The sequence below is a fragment of the Sphaerodactylus townsendi genome, linkage group LG07 (genome assembly GCF_021028975.2).
Source record: "Sphaerodactylus townsendi isolate TG3544 linkage group LG07, MPM_Stown_v2.3, whole genome shotgun sequence".
Taxonomy (NCBI): Eukaryota; Metazoa; Chordata; class Lepidosauria; order Squamata; family Sphaerodactylidae; genus Sphaerodactylus; species Sphaerodactylus townsendi.
The window spans coordinates 111,499,055-111,521,890 of NC_059431.1; the positions used below are offsets into that span (position 1 = coordinate 111,499,055).

Consider the following 22,836-nt stretch of genomic DNA (forward strand, 5'->3'; position numbering starts at 1 on the left):
TCCTACAGAGCCAATATCTGACTTTAATCCTGATCTAGCAGTCCCTTATACTAGCAAGTGACTCACTAAGGCAGCGCAAAAGTCAAATCCCTGCCTTGCACGCTGGTCTGATACCCCTCCCCCCACCTCTTTGATAACACCTCTGAGTGCAAATCCAATGAGAGGGAGGAGGGGGAATTTATATCAGATGAGGAGGAGGAAATTGAATTACCTGAACCTGCTACCAAGTTTTTTTAAAGCAGATCTATGCTTACCTTCTTTCCAAAACCTTGCAAGCCCTTGAGCTACAGGAAAAACTGGGGGAAGGCAGGGATGACCAGCCCTCAACTTCCAAAGAGAAAAAATGTCCCAAGGGCAGCAAGGAGTTTTTCCCTAGGACAGATAAGTCTGAGAAGGTGTTCCCTATGACAGAATACCTTGAAGAACAGATTAAAGCTGAATGGGCTAAGCCCATGGCTAACAAACAACTCTCAGCCTTTGCCAAAAAGCTTTATGCCTTACCTTGCTTTATGAACCAGTTTTTACAGGTTGCTCTGATAGAGGATCCTGTAGCCACCCTACAGTCTTCTGGGCTGGCCTTGGAGGATGGAGTTGGCAATTTATGAGACAGTCTAGACAAAAAGGCTTACTTCGCACTCCTCAAGACCCACAAAGCAGCAATTATGGCAATCAAGGCGTCCTCTACAGCCTCTGTTGTTTTAAGGCCATCTGTAGTGTGGACAAGGAAATGCTGCAGCTTCTTCCCCAGGTCATAAAAGACTCTTAGAAAGGGCAAATAGGCTGTTGAAAGTGGCTGTGTTCAATGCCGATGCCCACTTGACTCCATGATTTCTCATCTCCTGAGTCCTGCCTAAACTGCTGCTGCCAAATGTACACTCTGACTCAGGCCATGGCTGATGACTACCATTTTTAGGCAGTTACCAGAGGGGAAGCATTAGATAAAGTCCTCGTTGAGACGAGGGATAAAAAGAAGACCACGCCTAGGACTGTCTGAGGGAATAACAGGAGGCCCATCAGCTTCCACTCCTTTTGATCCTTTCATACCGTACTCGGGTACTGACAAAAGACCAGATCTGACTGGAACCCTAGGCAACTCTAGGTTCCCCAGAAACTGCTTTTACACAGTTGACAAAGGAGATAGGGACAATAAACAGTCCAAACAAGGACTACCTTGGGGATCCAGTGCCCAAGCCAACACTTGAACTCCAGAAATAGTGCCTCAGGGATGCTCAACAGAGTTTTAACAGACTCCACTGAATCGCCTCCTCTCCTCCCCAATTCCAAAGAATCTTATCAACCATTGCAGAAATGAGCAGGCAGTTCTACCCCTCCAGATCAGAACCATAGAAGCAGTACCACCTTCACAGAGGGGATCCCGCATCTATTCTGTTTTTCTCACGGTACTGAAGAAAAATGGAGATTGGTTGTGGTGGGTTTTCCGGACTGTGTGGCCATGGTCTGGTGGATCTTGTTCCTAACGTTTCGCCTGCATCTGTGGCTGGCATACACCTCTGAAGATACCAGCAGTGTGGCATGTTCTCAGCTTTTTGTTTTTGGTCAGCTTTTAAAGAGGAACTCATCATTGTAAACTTCAGCTTTCCATTTGGATGTGTCAGGCTTGGAGGTGATTAACAACTGTGAAGCAGTTCACCACTGCAAAAGGAAGCAGCTTGTGAAATCCTGTAAAACAATGAAGTACCGTATATACTCATGTAAAAGTCGAATTTTTCAGCACATTTTAGGGTTTTTACTTTGTCGGCCGCCAGGGGACGCATTTTTTAGGCTAGCGGCACCAAAATTTCAGGGTATCATCAGGTGATACTTCTGATGATGCCAGCCAAGTTTGGTAAAGTTTGGTTCAGGGGGTCCAAAGTTATGGCCCCCCAAAGGGGGTGCCCCATCCCACATTGTTTCCAATGGGAGCTAATAGTAGATGGGGCTACATTTTGAGGGTCCATAACTTTGGAGCCCTTGAACCAAACTTCACTAAACCTGGGTGGTATCATCAGCATAATCTCTTGCTGATACCAGCCAGGTTTGGTGATGTTTGGTTCAGGGGGTCCAAAGTTCTGGATCCCCAAAGTGGGTGCTCTCATCCTCCATTGTTTCCAATAGAAGCTAATAGTAGATGGGGCTACCCTTTGAGGGTCTGTAACTTTGGACCCCCTGAACCAAACTTCACCAAACCTGGGTGGTATCATCAGAAGGGTCTCTTAAAGATACTCTGAAATGTTGGTACTGCTAACATAAACATTCTTCCCCTGACAGGTTGTGTGAATTTTCCTTCTAAAATGACTCTTGCCCTGTGCAATTTTAAAAATATGTACACTAAAAATAATGAACTATCCTTTTAAAAAGCAGGGTAGTTTTGAGTCACAGTGAACAGGCATGTTTTTATTGTAAGATCCATTGTTTAAAACCCTTCCTTACAAAAAAGCTAAGGTTTTTGTACTTTTAAAGTTATTGTTGATACCATATTGCTCTTGTTTTACCCTCTTTTCCACTTACAGAGCTAGTTTACTGTTTTTCTTTGAAATAAATATTCAAAAACATTTAACCTACTGATGCCTCAATTAATGTAATTTTATTGGTATCTATTTTTATTTTTGAAATTTACCAGTAGCTGCTGCATTTCCGGCCCTTGACTTATACGCGAGTCAATAAGTTTTCCCAGTTTTTTGTGCTAAAATTAGGTGCCTCGACTTATATGTGGGTCGACTTATACACGAGTATATACGGTATCTCGTGTTTTATATATATTTATTTTTTACAAAGTACAGTATAGAAACCACAAAATAACAGAAAATGAGAATGAATCATAGCTTAATTACAATTCTAAATATGTAACGAGAGAGCCAATAGAATCATACTAATGATATTCAATAAAAAGCATCTCATTATGGTGTGACAAGGCCAAAAAGACATGCATATTTCTACACTAAGAGCCTCAAACACTTTTGTCCTTCCCTTAGGAAACGTACTTCAATCCCTTTACTCAGAGCCAGCATGGTGCAGTGGTTAAGAGCGGTGGACTCTAATCTGGAGAACCTGATTTGATTCCCCACTCCTCCACATGAGCTGGCAGACTGTTATCTGGTGAGCCAAGTTTGGTGAGCCAAGTTTGTTTCCTCACTCCTGCCCATGAAGCCTGCTGAGTGAGTTTAGGCTAGTCACAGTTCTTTGCAAACTTACCCAGCCCTGCCTAACTCATAAGATGTCTGTTGTGGGACAGGAAGGGAAGGAGTTTGTAAGCCTCTTTGAGACTCCTTACAGAAGAGAAAAGTGGGGTATAAATCCAAACTCTTCCTCTTCATCTTGGTCGCTTTCTTTTGTTTACTACTAAATATTAAGGTCAGGCCTGTTCTATCATAGCTAATCAGACCTTGCCATGTTTATGTGTTAAAATATTAGTCCCTAATATAACAAATTCAGAATTAATTTAGAGTATAGGGGAGTATAGGGGAAGAGAACCAGTATAGGGGAAGAGAACCAGAGTCCCCATTTCTCACAATGCTTGGGGAGGGGAGGGAGCGGCCGAGGAAGCATGCAGAAATACTTCCTTAGAAGTAGATCAGAAATTCAGTAATGCTAATCCTAACTAACAAGGTCAAACTTTGGCCTTTTCATTGGCCCTTTGGCTAACAACAAGGCAGCTTGCTTGAATGCTTACATAAAAGTAGCTGGCTTATTCAATAGCGTCTTGCTAACATAACCTATTAATAGAAAATTAACGAAGACAAAAATATGGGAACGGCCCTGTTGTTTTGCTCATGTTTTTCAAGGCCATAACAGGCAGCAGTGGAAATGGTAGCTTTTCAGGAACAATGGTGAAGGCAGGGTAGGCAGGCAATGCTAATCTCAGTTCACTGGATCCCACTCCTCTTTTCCCCAGGTTGCTCATCTTTAAAAGGGAGGGAGAGATACAAGTAGTATGAGAACCCTTCTTGCACTTCTACTTCAGCTTCATAATTAGTCAAAGCTATTTGGGGGGCGGGGAATAGTCCATGAGGTAACACAGCTGCCTGAGTGGAGGAGAGAAGGTGTCGCGTAATGTGTTGTGGGGAACTATGCAATGTGCAAATTCATGAGCTTGTCTCGCAGAGCCGGCTGTGGTTCCCAGTTTGGCCACCCTTGTAACGGTGGATATTCAGCCTGTGGGCCTTCATTCTTTTCTAGTATACAAATGTGTGAAACTTTATTTGCTAAGCGGAGACCTGGAGGAAGGTTCAAGTGAGCAAAATGGTGACTTGTGTGTCTGACACTGACTTTAGTAGAGGGACAATATTTGGTGAAAAAAATACCGAAAATGATCTCTGTTCTCTGTCTGAAAGTGCACGTATCAGTATGCTGACTGGAGCGCGAACTGTATAGGACAGGCAAGTTCATTTCATTGCGACTATGCACAGATAAAGAAATGTTTTTTAGTAGAGCTCCTCATCTTAAATATTGTTCCTCAAGTTAGATTTGGGTACAGTAACACCTCAGAGAGATATCAAGATTTTGGGGATATATGATTTTGAGTCAAAACTCCTTTTGAGAGAGAAGGGGTTTCTGTCTGATGAAGAGAGCATTGACACTCAAATGTTTGTGCTCCCAAATTCTTCTTGGTCTCTGTGGTAGAATCCAGCTGATCTACTGCAGGCCAACATGGAATCCAGCTGATCTACTGCAGACCAACATGGCTACCGTCTGAAACTGTCCCTCAGGTGTTTGTTGTCAGAAGCTGGTAGAATGTTCAGTTCTGGTCGCCACATCTCAAAAAGGATATCGAAGAGATAGAAAAAGTACAGAGAAGGGCAATGAGGATGATTGAGGGACTGGAGCACCTTCCTTATGAGGAGAGGCTGCAGCGTTTGGGACTCTTTAGTTTGGAGAGGAGACGGCTGAGGGGGGATATGATTGAAGTCTATAAAATTATGCATGGGATAGAAAATGTTGACAGAGAAAATTTTTTCTCTCTTTCTCACAATACTAGAACCAGGGGGCATTCATTGAAAATGCTGGGGAGAAGAATAAGGACTAATAAAAGGAAACACTTCTTCACGCAACGTGTGATTGGTGTTTGGAATATGTTGCCACAGGAGGTGGTGATGGCCACTAACCTGGATAGCTTTAAAAGGGGCTTGGACAGATTTATGGAGGAGAAGTCGATCTATGGCTACCAACCTTGATCCTCTTTGATCTGAGATTGCAAATGCCTTAACAGTCCAGGTGCTCGGGAGCAGCAGCAGCAGAAGGCCATTGCTTTCACATCCTGCATGTGAGCTCCCAAAGGCACCTGGTGGGCCACTGCGAGTAGCAGAGAGCTGGACTAGATGGACTCTGGTCTGATCCAGCTGGCTTGTTCTTATGTTCTTATGTTCTTAATGGTTTGCTTTTATATTGTGCCTAGAAATGGGTTAATGAGTTGGTGGTTCAAGCCATGATAAAAGTGCCTTTAAAATAAAATTGTCTTTGTGCTTTGACTAAATTTTTCCCAGCAACAACAAAAAATAAGGTCAAAATTTCATAGATATCCAAGTGAGCCACTGCAATTTTAACATTTGGCTATTTTATGGGTTATTTTTTCAGCGTGGATCTGATGAGCTTCTTCCTTCTGGTATCACTTACGGGCCTTTTACCATGAGCAGTTCTACTCCTGCTACAGGTACGATAAACGGTGCATTTTGCAGCAGACTTGCAAATAGCTACCTGGTCATTCATGGCAATGCTTCTTCAAAAAAAATATTTGCAAGACTGTTCTGCAGTATGTGGATATAAATGCTGACAGATGCAAGGACTACTTCTATTCCCCAGATCCCTGATCCAGCTATTTCCCATGGCAGCTGGATTGCCAGCTGTAGTGCAGTGTTAAGGATTTTAAGGAACTGTTAAGTGGAAAAAATAGGAACTGGGGAGTAGGTGGGTTTCTTTACAGTAATGTAGCAGATAGTCTGTTCCCACTGTCCTACATCGGAACCACTTCTAATATTTGGGAATTACAAGCAGAAAGTTGGCCTCATTCCGTGAATGACCACACATAGCATGACATGGATTAGACATGTTATTTGGTATCTACTAGAAGGGGAGGTCCTGTCAGCATCCCCTTGACTGATAAACATGTATTGTGTGAATGTTTTCTTCATCTGTTTGCCAGAACAAACCCAACCACCTAATGTATACCAGGTGGACTCACTTCTTTCTCGAGTGAAATCATGATTGGCTTGTTCTAGTTATGGAGACCGTTGGTTGATTGAATTCTTTTTAAAAAGAAGATTGAGGGCTTTTTTTTAAAATCTGGTGGCTGTGGGAATATGCGTTTTTCACAGTTAAGTGTTCCTGGTGGTAATACAACCTAGAGCAGTGATGGTGAACCTTTTTGAGACAGAGCGCCCAAACTACAACCCAAAACCCACTTATTTATCACAAAGTGCCAACACGGCAATTTAACCTGAATATTGAGGTTTTAGTTTATAAAAAACGGTTGGCTCTGAGGCGTGCGTTACTCGGGAGTAAGCTTGGTGGTAGTCGGTGGCTCTGCTTTGAAGCCATCGTACAACTCTTCCAACGGGTGAATCATGACCCTAGGAGGGTTTACTCAGAAGCAAGCCCCATTGCTAGCAACCGAGCTTAATCCCAGGTAAAGGATTGCGCTTTAGTACTTTGCATGAAAATCAGTGGGGTTTAACAGCGTTTAATAGGGTTACCTACACTGCTTCCCCAAAACTAGGTCTTAGGTTTAATGCTAATAATCGAGCCTAATGGCCCAGGCCAGCCTAGATGTGTGGGCGGGGGGCACTCTGGCACCCGTGCCATAGGTTCACCACCACTGACCTAGAGTGCGGTGCAGTCGGGCTGAGATGCAGCTGTGCCCCATAAAAGCTGGTCCATCTACTTGCCTTCCTTCTGAAGTGATGCTGCCAGTCTCGTCATCATAGATGGAGAGCACCACATAGACTTTTGTGCTCTACCTCCCTTGTAGGCATCCCCTATTTCAGTTTGAGATAACTACAGTTAACTGCAACAGCATTTTTGGTGGCAATCATCGATGCCAAACTATAGTTCGGGAATGGGAAAGGAATGTATGAGCCTGTAAGCCATTCCAGGCATAACTAATTAGTATTATGTTACATTGAACCTTACATTGGCTGATTGTGAAAGTAATGCAGAGTGTGTGCATGTCTCCCATTAAAGATAGTTAAATTTGAGAGAGATCATAAATCTGAGTGAGATCATGAAAGAGCAACTAGCTTATTATTTAGGTGCTCAGTTAAGTATTCAGTCTTGCCATCTTTGAAATCACGGGCTTGGTCTACAGTGGACGGTTTAAAATGTTTCCTAAAAACTTGTACGGAAGCCGGAACAGCCATATCATAACGCAAGCTTCCCAGTTCACTAAATCTCAGAAGTCAAAGTTGTAAATAACATGCAGCATTTGAACAAGGTGGGCTCGTCCCGCCCCTGTGCGTTGTGTGACTGTTTTCTGAATTGGAAAAAGAAAACATTCTAGAACTGGAGGAACTTTAAAGATGGCAAGATAAGCAGCTTTTGTATGAAGGAGGCTTTCAGAGGGTCAGACAAATGAAGCAAATGGGGATGAGCAAGACTTTGCCGAGAGCAGAAAAGAAGAGGAAAGAAGTCCCTCCTCCCCTCTGCCTCCTTCTCTCCTCCTGGCAGTTCCTCTGCCATCAGTCTCAGTGACTGCTTCTTATATTGTCCTTCAGCTTTGCCTTACAACTTCCTGTCCTGGGTGTTCTGGCTGCAAAGATTGCTACTTCTCAAGATGGGATTGGGTGACCTGCCGTCAGCTTACCCCTTCCAGCCTGATGTAGTGAGACATTTCACGCCAAGTCAGTCTGTGCTTACTGTGCTGGCACTATTGAAGTTAATTGCAGGTTGGGATCAGTTTCCTGTCCCATCTGGATTAGCTTGTCAAGGCTGGAGGGTCTCTCATAAAACATATGCCCTGCTTGCCCGGCCTTGTTATCCTGCTCCTTGTTATCCTGCGCAGTCAGCTGAATATGCTGTTGGTGTATATAGCAGAGAGCCTGCTCAGGATATGAAATATTTGTAGCAGCCATGCTTTTGAACCTCCCTGTGATCTTCTCACTCTTGCTTCCCTAGATGAGGTAGGGGTGGGGGGTGTTCTTGCCCAATGATGCCATTTTCTGATCTATTGTGATGTCACCATGGACCCAGGCAGTTAGCCATGTAGCCCCCTTGTCTTCAGAAAACCCCAGCCATCATAGTTCACCTGGGTGCTTTGATTCAGCAGCTGCAATCTCATACAGCTGTGTGCAAGCTAAAAGCAAATTTCGTGTTTTGAGAAAGAAATAGGTGTGGTAGGACGGCGGGGCGGGGGGAGACTCAGGTTGGACAACATCTGTAATAGCAGCCACTAGGAAAAAATGCCCAGGTTAAACTGGGGAGGAGGGGTATTTAGGCTTCTGGGATTCTTAGATTTACCCTTTTTAGACCACGGGGCTAAAAGGAAATCTAATAAAATGAATCCAAATCAACTTAATATTGCTCACTGCAAGTGCTTCAATCTTACATTTTACAAAGGAGATCCATTTTATTTGTGCACAGCTCTGTATTTTTCTGCAAATGTTTCTCTTTATATTTTAGCTAATGGGAATGACAGCAAGAAATTTAAAGGAGACAGATCTCCATGTTCCCCTTCTCGAGTCCTTCATCTTCGTAAAATTCCAAATGATGTCACTGAAGCAGAAGTCATTTCTCTAGGTCTACCTTTTGGCAAAGTAACCAATCTCTTGATGTTGAAGGGAAAAAGCCAGGTATGTGTATTGGGCACTATTTGTCAGTGATTGCATCTATATCTCTTTAAGTAAAAGGTTGGGTTATTTAAAAATGCACACTGGAGAACGTGCAGGCTCTTATTTCAGCAAAAAAATATTTTACTTCCTCTGAGGAGTTTTCCTAATAAATGGTGCTGTTTTCCACCAATTTTCCCAAACTACTGCAGCTTCTGCTGTTTTGCTACTGGGGAGCCTATTGAGGAAACTGTGAGGTAGGATCAAGACCATACTATTTTTTAAATTAAAAACCCCCAAGCTTTAAAGTTTATAAGCTGTCTTTAAACTTGGGGATACATTCTAAGTAACTTCTAGTGGCTGTTTTCCCTTGTCACAAATAAATCTCTGACTGGCATGAATTCAGCCTGTCCCTTCCTCCCTTGAATATGGAGTGCAGTTGTAGGCTTTGTAGTATCAGAAACCTTTGAGTCAACTCCAGTTTGTTTACGTCCCTTAATTCAAACCTTGTGGCAATATGAACGATTCCTGGTTTCTGAAGGTTTCAGTCATTCTGTGCAGATGAACAAAGGGAACAGGCGCCATAAAAGTCTAGCGAGGGTGACTTGCCTGTCTGCCTTGTGTTGTAGGCATGCTGAGAAAAACAGTGGATGGTGTCACTCCATAGTTCATGGGTCTGCAACCTGCAACTCTCCAGATGTTTATGGACAGGAGCTGATGGGATTTGTAGTCCATGAACATCTGGAGAGCCGCAGGTTGCAGACCCCTGCCATAATGTTAAAAAATTTTCTCCGTAGCTCATGACTTGAGTTTGCATTTGTTATCAAAGCCTCTGCTGGAAGAAGGGACTTCCTCCCTACCCTTCCAACTGCAGCCCAAAATGCCTCCTGAAAAAACTGCTCCCCGAGGAACAACATAAAGGGTTTTTTTTTGCTGTTGTCACTCCTTAATAGGGGGGACTAATTCCGCACTATGGTCCACCTCCTGGTCCTTGGCTTTTCTTCCCCGTTCCATCCCTTTTGGTCTGCTGCCCATGGGCCTAACCCTGACACCATGGGGGACTTAACTCTGATTTCCATTTCTGTCACATGGCACTAAGGTCCCTTACGCACATGCAGAATAATGCACTTTCAATCCACGTTCAGTGCACTTTGCACAAGGATTTTACTGTGCTTATTAGCAAAATCCACTTACAAACAATTGTGAAAGTGGATTGAAAGTGCATTATTCTGCATGTGGAGTTGGGGCCTAAAGCTGCATGTAATTACTTTGCTCTATCTTTCACTTCTTCTGCCCAACTCATGTATTGTGACTGCCCAGTGTTAAGGGATAGCATCTGAGGAAACTGCTTTGTAGCAGAAAGGCTGCCAGCAGCAGCTAAAATGGAAGCACCAAACTTAGCCAATGTATTGCCATCCGATATGGCGACTATGGCTTCTCCAACAAGCCCCACTTTGTACTGTGATGTCTGAATGCAGCCTGTAGTTTTGACTAAGGACTATTAAATCATGCAGATTTTATGTATCAGCAAAGTGCTTTAAAAGTTGGCTGTGCTGGATTGAATCCTGTCCAACATGAACAGAGCTGTTTCAGGTGAATGGGAACTTTCCCACTTTCCCATCATTATAGCCTATGGTGCTCACCAGTTATGTCCCCCAGAGGCCCCCTGAGAAGGTGTAAAGTGGCGGTCTTCAGTGGAAGGTGAGAATTGATGGAAATGCCAGCAAATAAAAGGGTGTGGGAGCTAAGATATGCTCTTACTTAGATGGCCCAGCCTAGCCCAGTCTCTTCGGATTTCAGCTGGTAAGGAGGGTTGGCTCTGGTAAGTATTTGGATAGGAGACCCTCAAGGAATTCCAAGGTCAATATGCAGAGGCAGCAATGACAAACCACCTCTATAAATCTCTTGCCTTGAAAAACCTACGGAGTCACCATAAGTCACCTATAATTTAATGACACTGTAAGTACATAAGAGCTGAGCTACTGTAGTTTATTGTTACGCATTCTCATAAAATTGCACAGCTCTTTTTTAAAAAACCGTTAAAGCGTTTCTTCAGGATAGGACAGAATCTCAGCAGCTGGTGCTTAATAGTGCACCTGCCTTAGCAGGATGATTGTAGCCACTGTTTCCAAGGGTTAGTGAACATGTCCTTACATAATAAACAGCTTATTTGTATCTGAGATAAAAATATAATTTCTGTGTTTTCTGTTTCCCTTGGCGAACTACACTGCAAGCTGCCAGCAAGGTTTGTGCAATTTTTAGGGAGTTTTTACAAACTAAAACAGGACCCTATTTGTTTTTAATTATAGGCTTTTCTAGAAATGGCTTCGGAAGAAGCTGCTGTTACCATGGTGAACTACTACACTCCTGTTACTCCGCACCTCCGCAGCCAGCCTGTTTATATCCAGTATTCCAATCACAGAGAACTTAAGACGGACAATCTGCCCAATCAGGCTGTAAGTTTGCCATTTGCAAGAAAAATACATGGCACGCATTAATTAGGTAACATGTGAAAGATGGCCAAGCCACTTGAGCATGCTGTTTTCAGAAATATGCAAGTATGTAACGTGAGGCCAATGTTTTGAATTTTAGACTGCATAGCTGAGTGTCAGTTTTGCTTGTGGCTTTTGCATATGAAGTTGGAATGGCCAGGATTTGCATAACAGTCTAGCTCAGGGGTCTGCAACCTGCGGCTCTCCAGATGTTCATGGACTACAAGTCCCATCAGCCCCTGCCAGCATGGCCAATTGGGAATTGTAGTCCATGAACATCTGGAGAGCCACAGATTACAGACCCCTGACTCTAGCTGAAGATGATCTGTAAACGAGATCACAATGATCTCCTCCTGTGTTCTTTTACTACAATTAACCATGTTATACTCTATGCTGTTGTGATCTTCCATTTCAAAATCTAAAGGTATCTCCTTCACTTTTCTTGCTGTGCTGATCAGCCAGTTATTATCCAGGTTGAATGTTAGTTGTTCATATGGAATTCTGGGACTGGCTTCTTTGATAGGAAATGGGCATGCTTGTATCCCATCTCATAAAGGAAGGCTGTGCCTCTGTTCTGAGTGCCTGTATACTATTTAACTTTAAAGGGACTACTCAGTGGGATCTCAGTACATGTTTTAGAATGCAGTTGCTGTAAAACATACTAAACTGCACTTCTCCTCTCAGACAGATGAGGCTGGAGTTTTGCATTTATTACCCTTAAAATCTAATTGCTATCTGAATTATGGTTACTTGTACAGTTTAAGTGATGAGCTTGCTCAAAGCAAATGAACTAAATATTTAGAGGTCGATTAATTTGACTCCATCTATTTTGGTGCCCCTTTAGCAGATGAGGTTCAGTAGGGCACTTCTACATGTAGGTGGGGATGGTTCCCCCCTCCCTGAAGAAGTCAGAAATTGAATGAACAACTTGGGAGGAATAAGTAGACTGCATATAAGGCTGGTGGGATTGTCATCCCATTTCGGCTTTGGTCCTAAAAATTAGCTCCAGCCTAGTAAAAAAGACTTCTGACATATTTTCTGGTTGTTCTCCCATTTTAAATTGTTAAATGCTGCAGCTGTTATCAGTGTATTGTTAGCCATTGAATCTCTATATTAATTTACTTGTGAAAGTCAGACATACAAAGCACAGACAGAAAGATGATTTCTTGCTGGTATTTTGAAGATTAGATGTGTAGCATCAGAGAAGATAACATTTAACTTGAAATACAAGGGCTTTGTTGACAGTTTTAGTGATATTTAGGTATACGGTGCTTGTGTTTCAACTTGAACCAAAACTGTGAATGTTTGTTTTAGCCCCACAAGGAGCGTATGTGTGGGAGAGTGTAGACAAGGTGTGTAAGGCGAGACTGAACATTCTCTCGGTGTGTTCTCTTGTTGTGAAATGAAATGGTATTCCTGGACTGAAGCGTTATGGCAAATACCTGCTTTGATAACATGCACATTAGAAGTGCATCCAAACAAATAGTGCATTAAATTCTTCAAGTTTAGAAAATATGGCTCAAACCTTTTCCTGGCATGCTAGGAAAGTTAAGCAGATCATAATTCCATTTGAATTTGAGATAGGAGAGAATTTTTGGCAGCTTGAAGTCTTTGTACTACACCAGTGGTGGCGAACCTATGGCATGGGTGCCAGAGGTGGCACTCAGAGCCCTCTTTGTGGGCACGAGCAAACAGAGTGCCCCCCCCCCCCCCCACGTCTAGGCTGACCTGGGCTGCTGGGCTCAATTATTATCATTAAACCTAAGACCCAGTTTTGGGGAAGCAGTGTAGGTAACCCTGTTACGCGCCATTAAACCCCACTGATTTTCATGCAAAGAACAAAAGCGCAATCCTTTACTTTGGAGTAAGCTCGGTTGCTGGCAATGGGGCTTGCTTCTGAGTAAACCCTCCTAGGGTCGTGATTCACCCTTTGGAAGAGATGCACGGTTGCTTCAAAGCAAAGCCACCGACTACCACCAAGCTTACTCCTGAGTAACACACTCCTCGGAGCGAACCGTTTTTCTAAACTAAAATCTCAGTATTCAGGTTAAATTGCCATGTTGGCACTTTGCAATAAATAAGTGGGTTTTGGGTTGCAGTTTGGGCACTCTGTCTCAAAAAGGTTCGCCATCACTGTACTACACGCTGCATTAAATTGTGAAGTAGCATGAACCATTCAGCTACTGTTAAAGACTTTGAGCAGTTTATTTTTTACTACTTCAAAAGCTTGCCTTTTTTGAAATGCAAAAGGTTTTTCCATTATACCCTGAAATAGAACAACAAGACAAAGTCTGCCTATGTCATAAATATGGAGAATTTCAAATAACTTAGTGTAGTTTTTATGCTAGCGGTTAGATGTGCGTAATTGTGCGCAATGCAATACCCACCCAGGGACTTTGGTGATGGGCGGGATATAAATTTGCAGAAATAAACAAATACCACAACTCTGTTTTCCCTCTGCCTTTTACCCACCCCTGAAGAGAGCTCAAGCTGCATTACAAGCAGTGAATGCCGTTCAGTCTGGAGGCTTGGCACTCGCAGGTATTCCAACTACTGAGGGCGGGCTGCCCCCTGGTCAGAGTTCCGTTCTTCGAATTATAGTGGAAAATCTCTTCTACCCTGTAACTCTAGAAGTACTGTATCAGGTAAGGAACTTGAGCACAAATTTTGGGTTACATCAACTCTGCATGTAAACCAAACTTAACCTTTAGGGTATTTACATGTGCATTTTAAACAACTATTCTCCCGTTTTCTTGAATACATGAATGATTATGTACTGTTTCATTTTAATAAAAAATATCTAAATACATAAATAAAAATTCGGCTTCTTACAGGGAAAGCTTCATGATCTGATAGAACCTGTTCTATTTTTTTCTTCAGAGCATAAATAGAAATATATCTTGGCAATTTAACTACATCACATCTGCACTGGCAGTAAAGTACAGCTGTGTTATCTTTCTGTCAAGAGATTAATTTAAGGAAGTGTGAATTAACTGGCTGTGAATTTTTACACAGATCTTCTCCAAGTTCGGGACCGTTTTAAAGATTATCACTTTCACAAAGAACAATCAGTTTCAGGCCTTGCTTCAATACTCTGATCCATTGAACGCACATTATGCCAAAATGGTAAGTGCATAGGTTTCTGTCTAAGTTAAAATATACAATCACGAATTGCCATGTACAACATTGGAAGATCATCAATAGTATACCACGAGTGTGAGAAAATTAAAGCATACAATAAAAGCAATTTTAAATTAATTTGGCCATGTAGAGCTCCAGAGCTCAAAAATTGTGATGGTAATACACTCCAAGTTCCTTGTGCCTAGAACAGGGGTGTCCAACTCTGGCGCCCCAGATGTTCAATTGGTAATGTTGGCAGGGGCTGATGGGAATCGTAGTCCATGACCATCTGGGGCGCCAGAGTTGGACACCCCTGGCCTAGAACATAGGAGAACATGGGGAACGGGAAAAAACCCACTCGTTCTTTTGCCTGTCCCTTCTGCCTTCTTCAAGTCTCTGAGTGCCAGTTGACATATATTGGTCCTGAAACCGGATTAAAAGTTAGTATTTTTCTTTTTCTTTCCTAGGCTCTCGATGGTCAAAATATCTACAATGCTTGCTGCACTCTTCGTATTGATTTTTCTAAACTCACAAGCCTTAATGTAAAGTACAACAATGACAAAAGCAGAGATTTTACTCGGCTGGACCTTCCTTCGGGCGATGGGCAGCCTTCCATTGACCCCACTATGGCTGCTGCTTTTGGTAAGAAATCCCCACTCTGCCATGAAGGGTGTCGGGCTGGCTAGTTGCTGTCTGCCCAGCCTACCTTGTTGGGTGGTTGAGAGGATAACATGAGGGAGAACCGTGTAAACAGCTTTGAGCTGTTTAAAGGACGGGTGGGGAAATTTATTTGACCATCATACAAGTTGCTTTGCCTGCTGTTTCCTTGCGCTGAAAACAGCAGTAAAATATTGGCATGAAATTTACATGCCCTACCTGGGAAAACTATCACAAAAAATAGTAATTCTCCAAAACCACTTTGTGCTGTCCTAAAGTGGACATATACAAACGTGTTTTTTTAAGCGAACTTTTATAATGAACTAACGATATTCAACTGTAAAAATTTTTGTGGACACAATGCAGCATGCACTACAGATAAACTTTGTGAGTGGTCATGAATGTCACAGAAAAATGGTACTCCATAAACTCTCTGACAAGACTTGTATATAATATGGGCTGCTTGGTATAATGGATTAATGTGCTTCGGAGCGCTGCATTTGGTGCATTAGCAAAAGCTATATAGTGTAAGAGGAAAGTCACAAAACAATACATTGTAACCTTGGAAAGCGCTCCGAAGTTACAAGCCCTGCTCACAAAGATTGACGTGCAGTATCGTGTTAATGTGAACAGGATATACCGGGCAGTCACATTCAATAATAATGCATCCCTACGCTTAAAGCACAGGTGTCAAACTCGTGGTCCTCCAGATGTTATGGACTACAGTTGGGAACTGTAGTCCATAACATCTGGAGGACCGCGAGTTTGACACCTATGGCTTAAAGAATGAAGGCTTAAGGTGGTGCCCGGTCCTGTTTAATTTATGTAAACTGTTTCCTTTTTGAGGTTAAGCCCCGCTTAGAGTATAAAATAGTTTAATTACTTCACTAGAATTCCGAACTCCACGACATGTAGAAAAGGAGTTTTGCCTACTGCACACTGAGACTCTTGCTCATTTAGACAAACATAGCAGTATTGTATGTCTGTATTTGGTATCAGTTCTCACGCAGCCCCTGTCTGGCTGAATAAGCTTTTTGTTGCTGGCTGCTTGCTTAATGACTAATAGTGGAAATCAGAACTGTGAATGAACAATTAGAACATATATTGTCAATTGTCAATCATATAGCCTACTGATGAATGCATTACAAATGCAAAGTAGGCTGACTTTTTTGTAGTATTTGTAAAGCTGCTATAATAAGATGAAAGATAAGAATTAGTTGAGACGGAAGGGGATGTTTCAATTGCTAATGGACCAATTTGTTGCTAATTTTTTGGAAGGACCCCAATATCACCAGTAAAGAGTGTGAACTTGTTGTTCTGGAAATGCAGATAAAACTTGTTTCTGTCTTTAACTTGTTCTACACATCAACATGTTAATATTTTTCTTCTGGCTTTCATTTCGAAGGGTTGCTTTATTTTCAAAAGGGTTGGTTCCAAGGAACTGCTAGCAGGTAGATCTGTGCTGCTAGTGCAAATGCTTATGCAAAAGCATAGCACTATACCGGATGTACATTTTAGGACTGAATAGTATAAGGTCCTTTCATGAGCAGTGGCTTTCTGCATATGGAACCTTGGGGTACAAACTTTTTTTAGTCTAAAATACAGATATAGTACCTCAGGTTAAGATCAGTGTGAACGTTGTGAATCACATGAAAATACATGCTAGCAGGGTTTTCCCTTCTGTGAGAATTTCAGTGGCTTTATAATCACAAAATGACTTTAATCACAACAGAGGAAACAAGGAGCATCTTCAAGGAATGCACAAAAACAAAACACAACAGTACAAGAACATATATCAAAATAGAGGTATATTGCAAACTCAGTGAGCTGGTAGACAGCTGGAATCTCTGGCTCTCTGAAGCCACTGACAAGATCACTCCCGATATCCTCTTTGCTCCTGCATCAGTGTGGACCCCTGGCACACTGAGGCCCACTTGCCCGCCTTCAAGTCTGGTATTGGACTATTTCAGCCTGCTCTCCCAGGCCAATGTTGATAAGAGTATTAATAGTTGTCCTCTACCTGTTTTCTAGATCTCTGCCAATCATCCCTGGTAAAGGCCAGTGGCGATGAGGTATTGTGCCCCTGTTGGAAATTGTCAGTCTCCCTCAGGGAGTTTTCCTGGGGGCTTAAAGAGGCAGTGGTATAACTGCTGTTAAGGAAACTATCTCAAGATCCATCAGATCCAATCAACTACCGCCCAGTTTTGAATTTATTGTTTTTGGATGTGGTAGTTGAGAGAGCAGTGGTGGAGCCATTGCAGATATTTCTGGATGACAAATTCTGCTGGACCCATTTCAGTTTGACTTCCACCCTGGCCAAAGCACAGAGACTGTGCTGGTCACCATCACAGACAAGCTCCATCTGCCAGTGGATCAAGGCGAGTCAGTGCTGCTGGTGCTTTTAGATCTCACCACAGCATTTGACATGGTCAATGATGACCTTAAACCCACCGTCTTACCTTTGCTGGAATTTGGGACACAGCCTTACAATGACTGACCTCATTTTTCCAGGATTGGGGACAGTGGCACTTGGGGAGGAAATCTCCCCATATTGCCCATGGAGGATACTTCGGTCCTCTGGTAATAACATCCTGATGGTCTCTGACCCCAAGGACATTTGGGGTCAGCTTTGCCTCCAACCTGGTGGAATTCCCTTTCGTCTGATACCAGGGTCCTGCAGGATCTTAACCAGTTTCACAGAGCCTGCAAAACAGAGGTATTCCCCTGGGCCTTTGGTTGAGGTAACTATGGGTCCATTTTATCTTGCTGACCCCTCTGTTCTTACCCCCCTCTTTCTCTATCTGCACAGTAAGTAGGTTTAGGATGGGAGAGGAATGGATAGATGTCTAGGTTGCTCCACGGTCCATTATGTCTTTAAAAGCATTTTGCTCACTCTAAAACAGAAAATATTTCATAGGGGTTTTTTTACTACTTGCCAAAATTTCAGATGTTTCTGTTAGAAAATTTTTTTTAAAGCCTTGGGGGGAAAAACAAGGGAAAACTTTGCCCCCCTAATTTTTGTTGGGTTTTTTTTCTCCGCCGGGGCCTTCACATCTATAACTAGATAGACCACTGATCTGCTCCATCAGGGCTCTTCTTTTCCTAAGTATGTGAGGAAAAATCTTAAGTCCAGGGAAGAAGCTTGGGTCTTGTTTATATAACAGTAAACTATGGTTTTGACATTGCATGTTCGCCAGCCTTGTGGGTGGGCGTGTTTGAGTGAAATCTACATTTTTGTTAGTGGACAGAACCTTGCAGACCTTAAAGTCACTTAATCCTATGATCGCCTGTATGGCCTGGAAATAAGGTCAGTACTTCCTAAATCGTGTGAACTGAGGAGGCCATAGGAACAGAAAGAGCACGTCCAACCTCCCAAATGAGCGTCAAGCTAGCCCCTTCCCAAGTCCTTTATGTGCTGTGTTTTATGGTATTTTGCAATTTTGTTTTCCATTTTAGGCACTCCGGGCATCATCTCCTCTCCATATGCAGGAGCTGCTGGCTTTGCTCCTGCAATTGGCTTTCCACAAGCTGCAGGCAAGTCCTGTTGAATCTGTTTTGTTTTGTGCCGCTGTTGTGATCTCAGTTTTCATTTAAAAAAACAAAAGAATAATGCATAGTTGAACAACAGAGAAATAAATGTTGGCACCTTTTTACGTACCTGTGTTACCTATGGTACAGGGAGGGGCACTTGTTCATAATCTATGCATTTTATCACCTTTCAACTCCTAGAAATTCTACCTTGAAGTTCAACACCTAGGTATTCATTTGAGCCTTTGGGTATAATTCTCCTGCAAATGTTTCTACGGTATTAAGGTGAATAGTGTAATGCAGGGGTCTGCAATCTGCGGCTCTCCAGATGTTCATGGACTACAATTCCCATCAGCCCCTGCCAGCATGGCCAATTGGGCACGGAATTTGATGTCCATGAACATCTGGAGAGCAGCAGGTTGCAGACCTCTGGTGTAATGGAATTAATTAATATATTTAACTTCTAAATCCGTGGCTTAAAAAAGAACCTCGCCTTAGGTATATAGAAAATAAATCCATCAGTAGCTGGATTGGTACAAAACTATTATGGTGATATGATATTTTAATTGTATTGTCAAAGTGGGTTGCAGATATTAATATGGCAGGAACTGGAGCTGTGCCAATAATGAAGGAAAACTAGAGGATTTTATTTTATGAAATGTGCATTCATCTTTGTGGTGTTATGTGCAGGCACACATGGGACTGAGCATGCACAGGTCTGCTGTGGAGAAGAGTATCAACCTTTCCTTCAGACATTCCTATAGCAACAGAGTGCCACCTCCCCCTCCTCTTTGGAGCCTCAGTCTTGCTGCAAGAATGCCTGAAGAAAAGCCTGATACTTTTCTCCGCAGCAGGCCTGCACATGCGCAGTCCCTTTCCTGCCTGCCCAGAAAAGCACACGATGAACAACAGTGACAGGTAAATGCAGCATTGTTTTTATGTATTGTAATGGTAGATTTGCCCTTTTTAGTGGTGTCAGAAATGAGCGACATTCTACAATGCTTTCATGGCACTCTTTTGACTCTCAGGTCTGTCGGTCCCAACTGTTCCCAGCGCTCTTGGTCCTCTTGCAATCACCACCTCTGCCATGACCGGGCGGATGGCCATCCCAGGCATTGCGGGAATTCCTGGAAATTCTGTCTTGCTTATCAGCAACCTGAATCCTGATGTAAGGCTAAATTCATGTCCTGTCAATCATAACACCATGGTAGATTACAGCTTAGTCTGCCGTACTTACCAAAATGTAGAGATTCAATATAATACCGTCATCAATGAAAAAACCCTGACATTTTATTATTAGCGTTTTAGCTAATTAATAATGCTCTCAAACAGGAAAAGATTCATTTGTTCTAATATATCTACGAATGTTCTAGATGTGTTTTAAGGCTTCTTGGTACTTGTAAGATAAGTTTTAATGTTTGTTGTGACTTGTAAATAATCTTGTCACGTATGCCTGCCTTCAATCTCAGAATGATTTTAACTATCAATATTATGAATCAAAAAATGAATGTGTATTTTAATGTTCTTGTCTGATGCAGGCAATCACACCAGATGGACTCTTTATCTTATTTGGTAAGTTGTTTTTTGTACAATTTTTAAAAAAAAATAGCAAAAGATTAATTATTTTTAATTACATTTGTTTGGGGTTTTTTGATTAATTAATTCAATTTCAGCCCACCGACCGCAAAGTGGGGCTCAGAGCAGCTAACAGCAATTAATAAAATACAGTGAATACTGCTGGTAATGCTAGTGAAGTCTTTTGCGGTCAACTATTTGCAGCTTTTAATATAGGAAGCCGTAGAACAACCTGCTTCACTAGTTAGGGTTATGTGTAGCAAGATGATCATCCATGCATGGTTAAAGATACTTACCAGGGTTGTCTTCCTTCCCAAACATGTCTTAGTTGAAACTGCTCAGGAAATTCTAATCGCAGGCATTTCTAGTTATCACTGTGTCATAGTAAATGTATTTCTTCAGGCTGCAATTTAGTATTGCTGAGTTTTGGACAGAATAAAGCTCAGTCTTTATGCAAGATATATGTATGCCTCAAAAGCTACCCTGTTTCTCCGAAAATAAGACATCCCCTGAGAATAAGACGTAGTAGAGGTTTTGCTGAAGTGCTAAATATCAAACATCCCCCGAAAGTAAGACGTAGCAAAGTTTTTGTTTGGAAGCATGCCTGTCGAACAGAACACCAGAGCATGCAGAAAAATAAGATATCCCCTGAAAATAAGACATAGCGCCTCTTTGGGAGCAAAAATTAATATAAGACATTGTCTTATTTTCAGAGAAACATGGTATGCAATCTCAAGCATTACTTCTAAATATACCAGCTTCCTAACAGTAAGTCTATTCCTTAAAGATCATTTGTGACATAGCATACTCAGGATACTTATTTTTTTTTCACTTTGGCAGGTGTTTATGGTGATGTCCACCGTGTGAAAATCATGTTTAATAAGAAGGAAAATGCCTTGGTTCAGATGGCAGATGCAACCCAAGCTCAGATAGGTATGGACAGTCAGTTAAAGGCTTGGCTATTGTAGTCCTTCTTCATTCCCATTTCATGTTAAATGCAGTAGGTTTTTTTCTGACAAGCTCTAGATAATGTAATTTTGTTTTGTTTTTTAAAAGCCCTACAGACTGCTAGATTGAAGTATTCCAAGGTCTTGTGCTTCTTTCATAATCCCTGTATACTATAACTTTAAACTGTGATGCGTATTTTCTTTTGATAAAACTGGAAAGTCTGTTAAGCTAGAGACTCTTGTTTCAGTAACAGCCAGTAGCGGTCAGCAACAGTGTCAGTAACAGTCAGCAATAACATACTGGTACCTAATTGGTACCAGTATGTAAATTGGTACCTAATTGTTTGCTCCGTCCCTAAAATTGCTTTGAAGTAAGTAAGGAGAAAACTTGTTCTGGCCAACGTAAGGTGTGTCGGTACGTTTCAAAGCAAATCTTCTGAAAATGTGGAACTCTAGCTTTTAGAATATGAAACAGTGCAATAGAAGATTAAGGTAGAGTGAATTGTACATCCAATTCTATCGGTAACAGATAATTGAATAAGATCCTTAGTTTTCAAAATCAAAGTAGCAGTTCCGTTTGTTCTCTCAAGATCTTAACTTCCTGACATAAATATTTTAGCCATGAATCATTTAAATGGACAGAAACTTTATGGAAAGGTGCTCCGTGTTACACTCTCAAAGCATCAGACCGTACAGCTCCCCCGTGAGGGACAAGAGGACCAGGGGCTGACTAAAGACTATAGTAATAGCCCTTTGCATCGCTTTAAGAAACCTGGCTCAAAGAACTTCCAAAATATCTTCCCACCATCTGCAACTCTGCACCTCTCCAACATTCCGTAAGTATCCAGACATGAGCTACCTACTTTGGGAGGTATGTAGGAGAGAGGTATATTTTTTGTAGGCCGTAGTTCTGATCCAGGGTGTCGCTTTATACATACGCTAAGCGTAGAAATAAATTCCTGTTTTGAAATAATTTGCATTATTAAATGAACAAGCTGCTCTCAGAAGGCAATCTACATGCCTACTTCTCAGGCCCCTTCCGCACATGCCGAATAATGCACTTTCAATCCACTTTCACAATTGTTTGCAAGTGGACTTTGCTATTCTGCACAGTTTAGTCCAGCTGCCAGTTTGAATGCAGGACAAAATCAGCCTTGGATGCCTTACTGGATGACATTTCTAGGGAGAGTGGTGGGAGCGTGTCCCTGTGGTTGCTTTTGGATCTCTCCGGTTTTTAATATTATCTGTCATACAGTTTTTCCAAACTGATGTATAGATGTAAAATTTCTGAAAATTAGTGGATCATAGACATTTGGTGGGGGGAAGGCAATTAATTTGGCTACAATTATTCATAGTCATATCATTTGGAAGAGCACTGGGGAGCTGCATTTAATACAAAAAGTAGTGGCACAGCCAATGTGGAACTCAACACAGTGAGCATATTGTTACCCAAAGGTCTCCCACTGAGGAACTAAGCAGACCCAGGGCTGCGGAGTTCCAGCAGTTGTATTGCCGTGTGCCTTCAGGCCCTGTGAGCACATGCTTGAGTATTGAAAAAAATTAATCCTGCCTGTAATGTGCTTCTGGGCCCACTTGAGAATGGGGTGGCCTTCAACGCCCTAAATGGCCTCATCCCAGGGTGGTTGAACTGCCTGTTGTTAAAACAGTCATTGAAGACCCTGTCTCCATGTCCTTCCAAAATTACGGCGAAGTGGGCAAATATAAGGGGCTGGAAAGTTATATTACCACCCTCTTTTTATATTG

General features: G+C 42.1%; 1 protein-coding gene across 3 annotated transcripts in view; it reads left to right on the forward strand.

The window, feature by feature from the left end:
* PTBP3 (polypyrimidine tract binding protein 3) overlaps nucleotides 1–22,836 on the forward strand; it is a 59,934-nt gene that overhangs the window by 30,390 nt on the left and 6,708 nt on the right. For all 3 annotated transcript variants that reach the window (XM_048503176.1, XM_048503177.1, XM_048503175.1), the window contains 11 exons: nucleotides 5,572–5,647; nucleotides 8,608–8,777; nucleotides 11,063–11,209; nucleotides 13,726–13,890; nucleotides 14,261–14,371; nucleotides 14,833–15,007; nucleotides 18,479–18,556; nucleotides 19,579–19,718; nucleotides 20,089–20,122; nucleotides 20,966–21,058; nucleotides 21,692–21,908. In XM_048503176.1, the coding sequence (XP_048359133.1) occupies nucleotides 5,572–5,647; nucleotides 8,608–8,777; nucleotides 11,063–11,209; nucleotides 13,726–13,890; nucleotides 14,261–14,371; nucleotides 14,833–15,007; nucleotides 18,479–18,556; nucleotides 19,579–19,718; nucleotides 20,089–20,122; nucleotides 20,966–21,058; nucleotides 21,692–21,908 (1,406 nt within the window). The remainder of the gene's footprint in view (nucleotides 1–5,571; nucleotides 5,648–8,607; nucleotides 8,778–11,062; nucleotides 11,210–13,725; nucleotides 13,891–14,260; nucleotides 14,372–14,832; nucleotides 15,008–18,478; nucleotides 18,557–19,578; nucleotides 19,719–20,088; nucleotides 20,123–20,965; nucleotides 21,059–21,691; nucleotides 21,909–22,836) is intronic.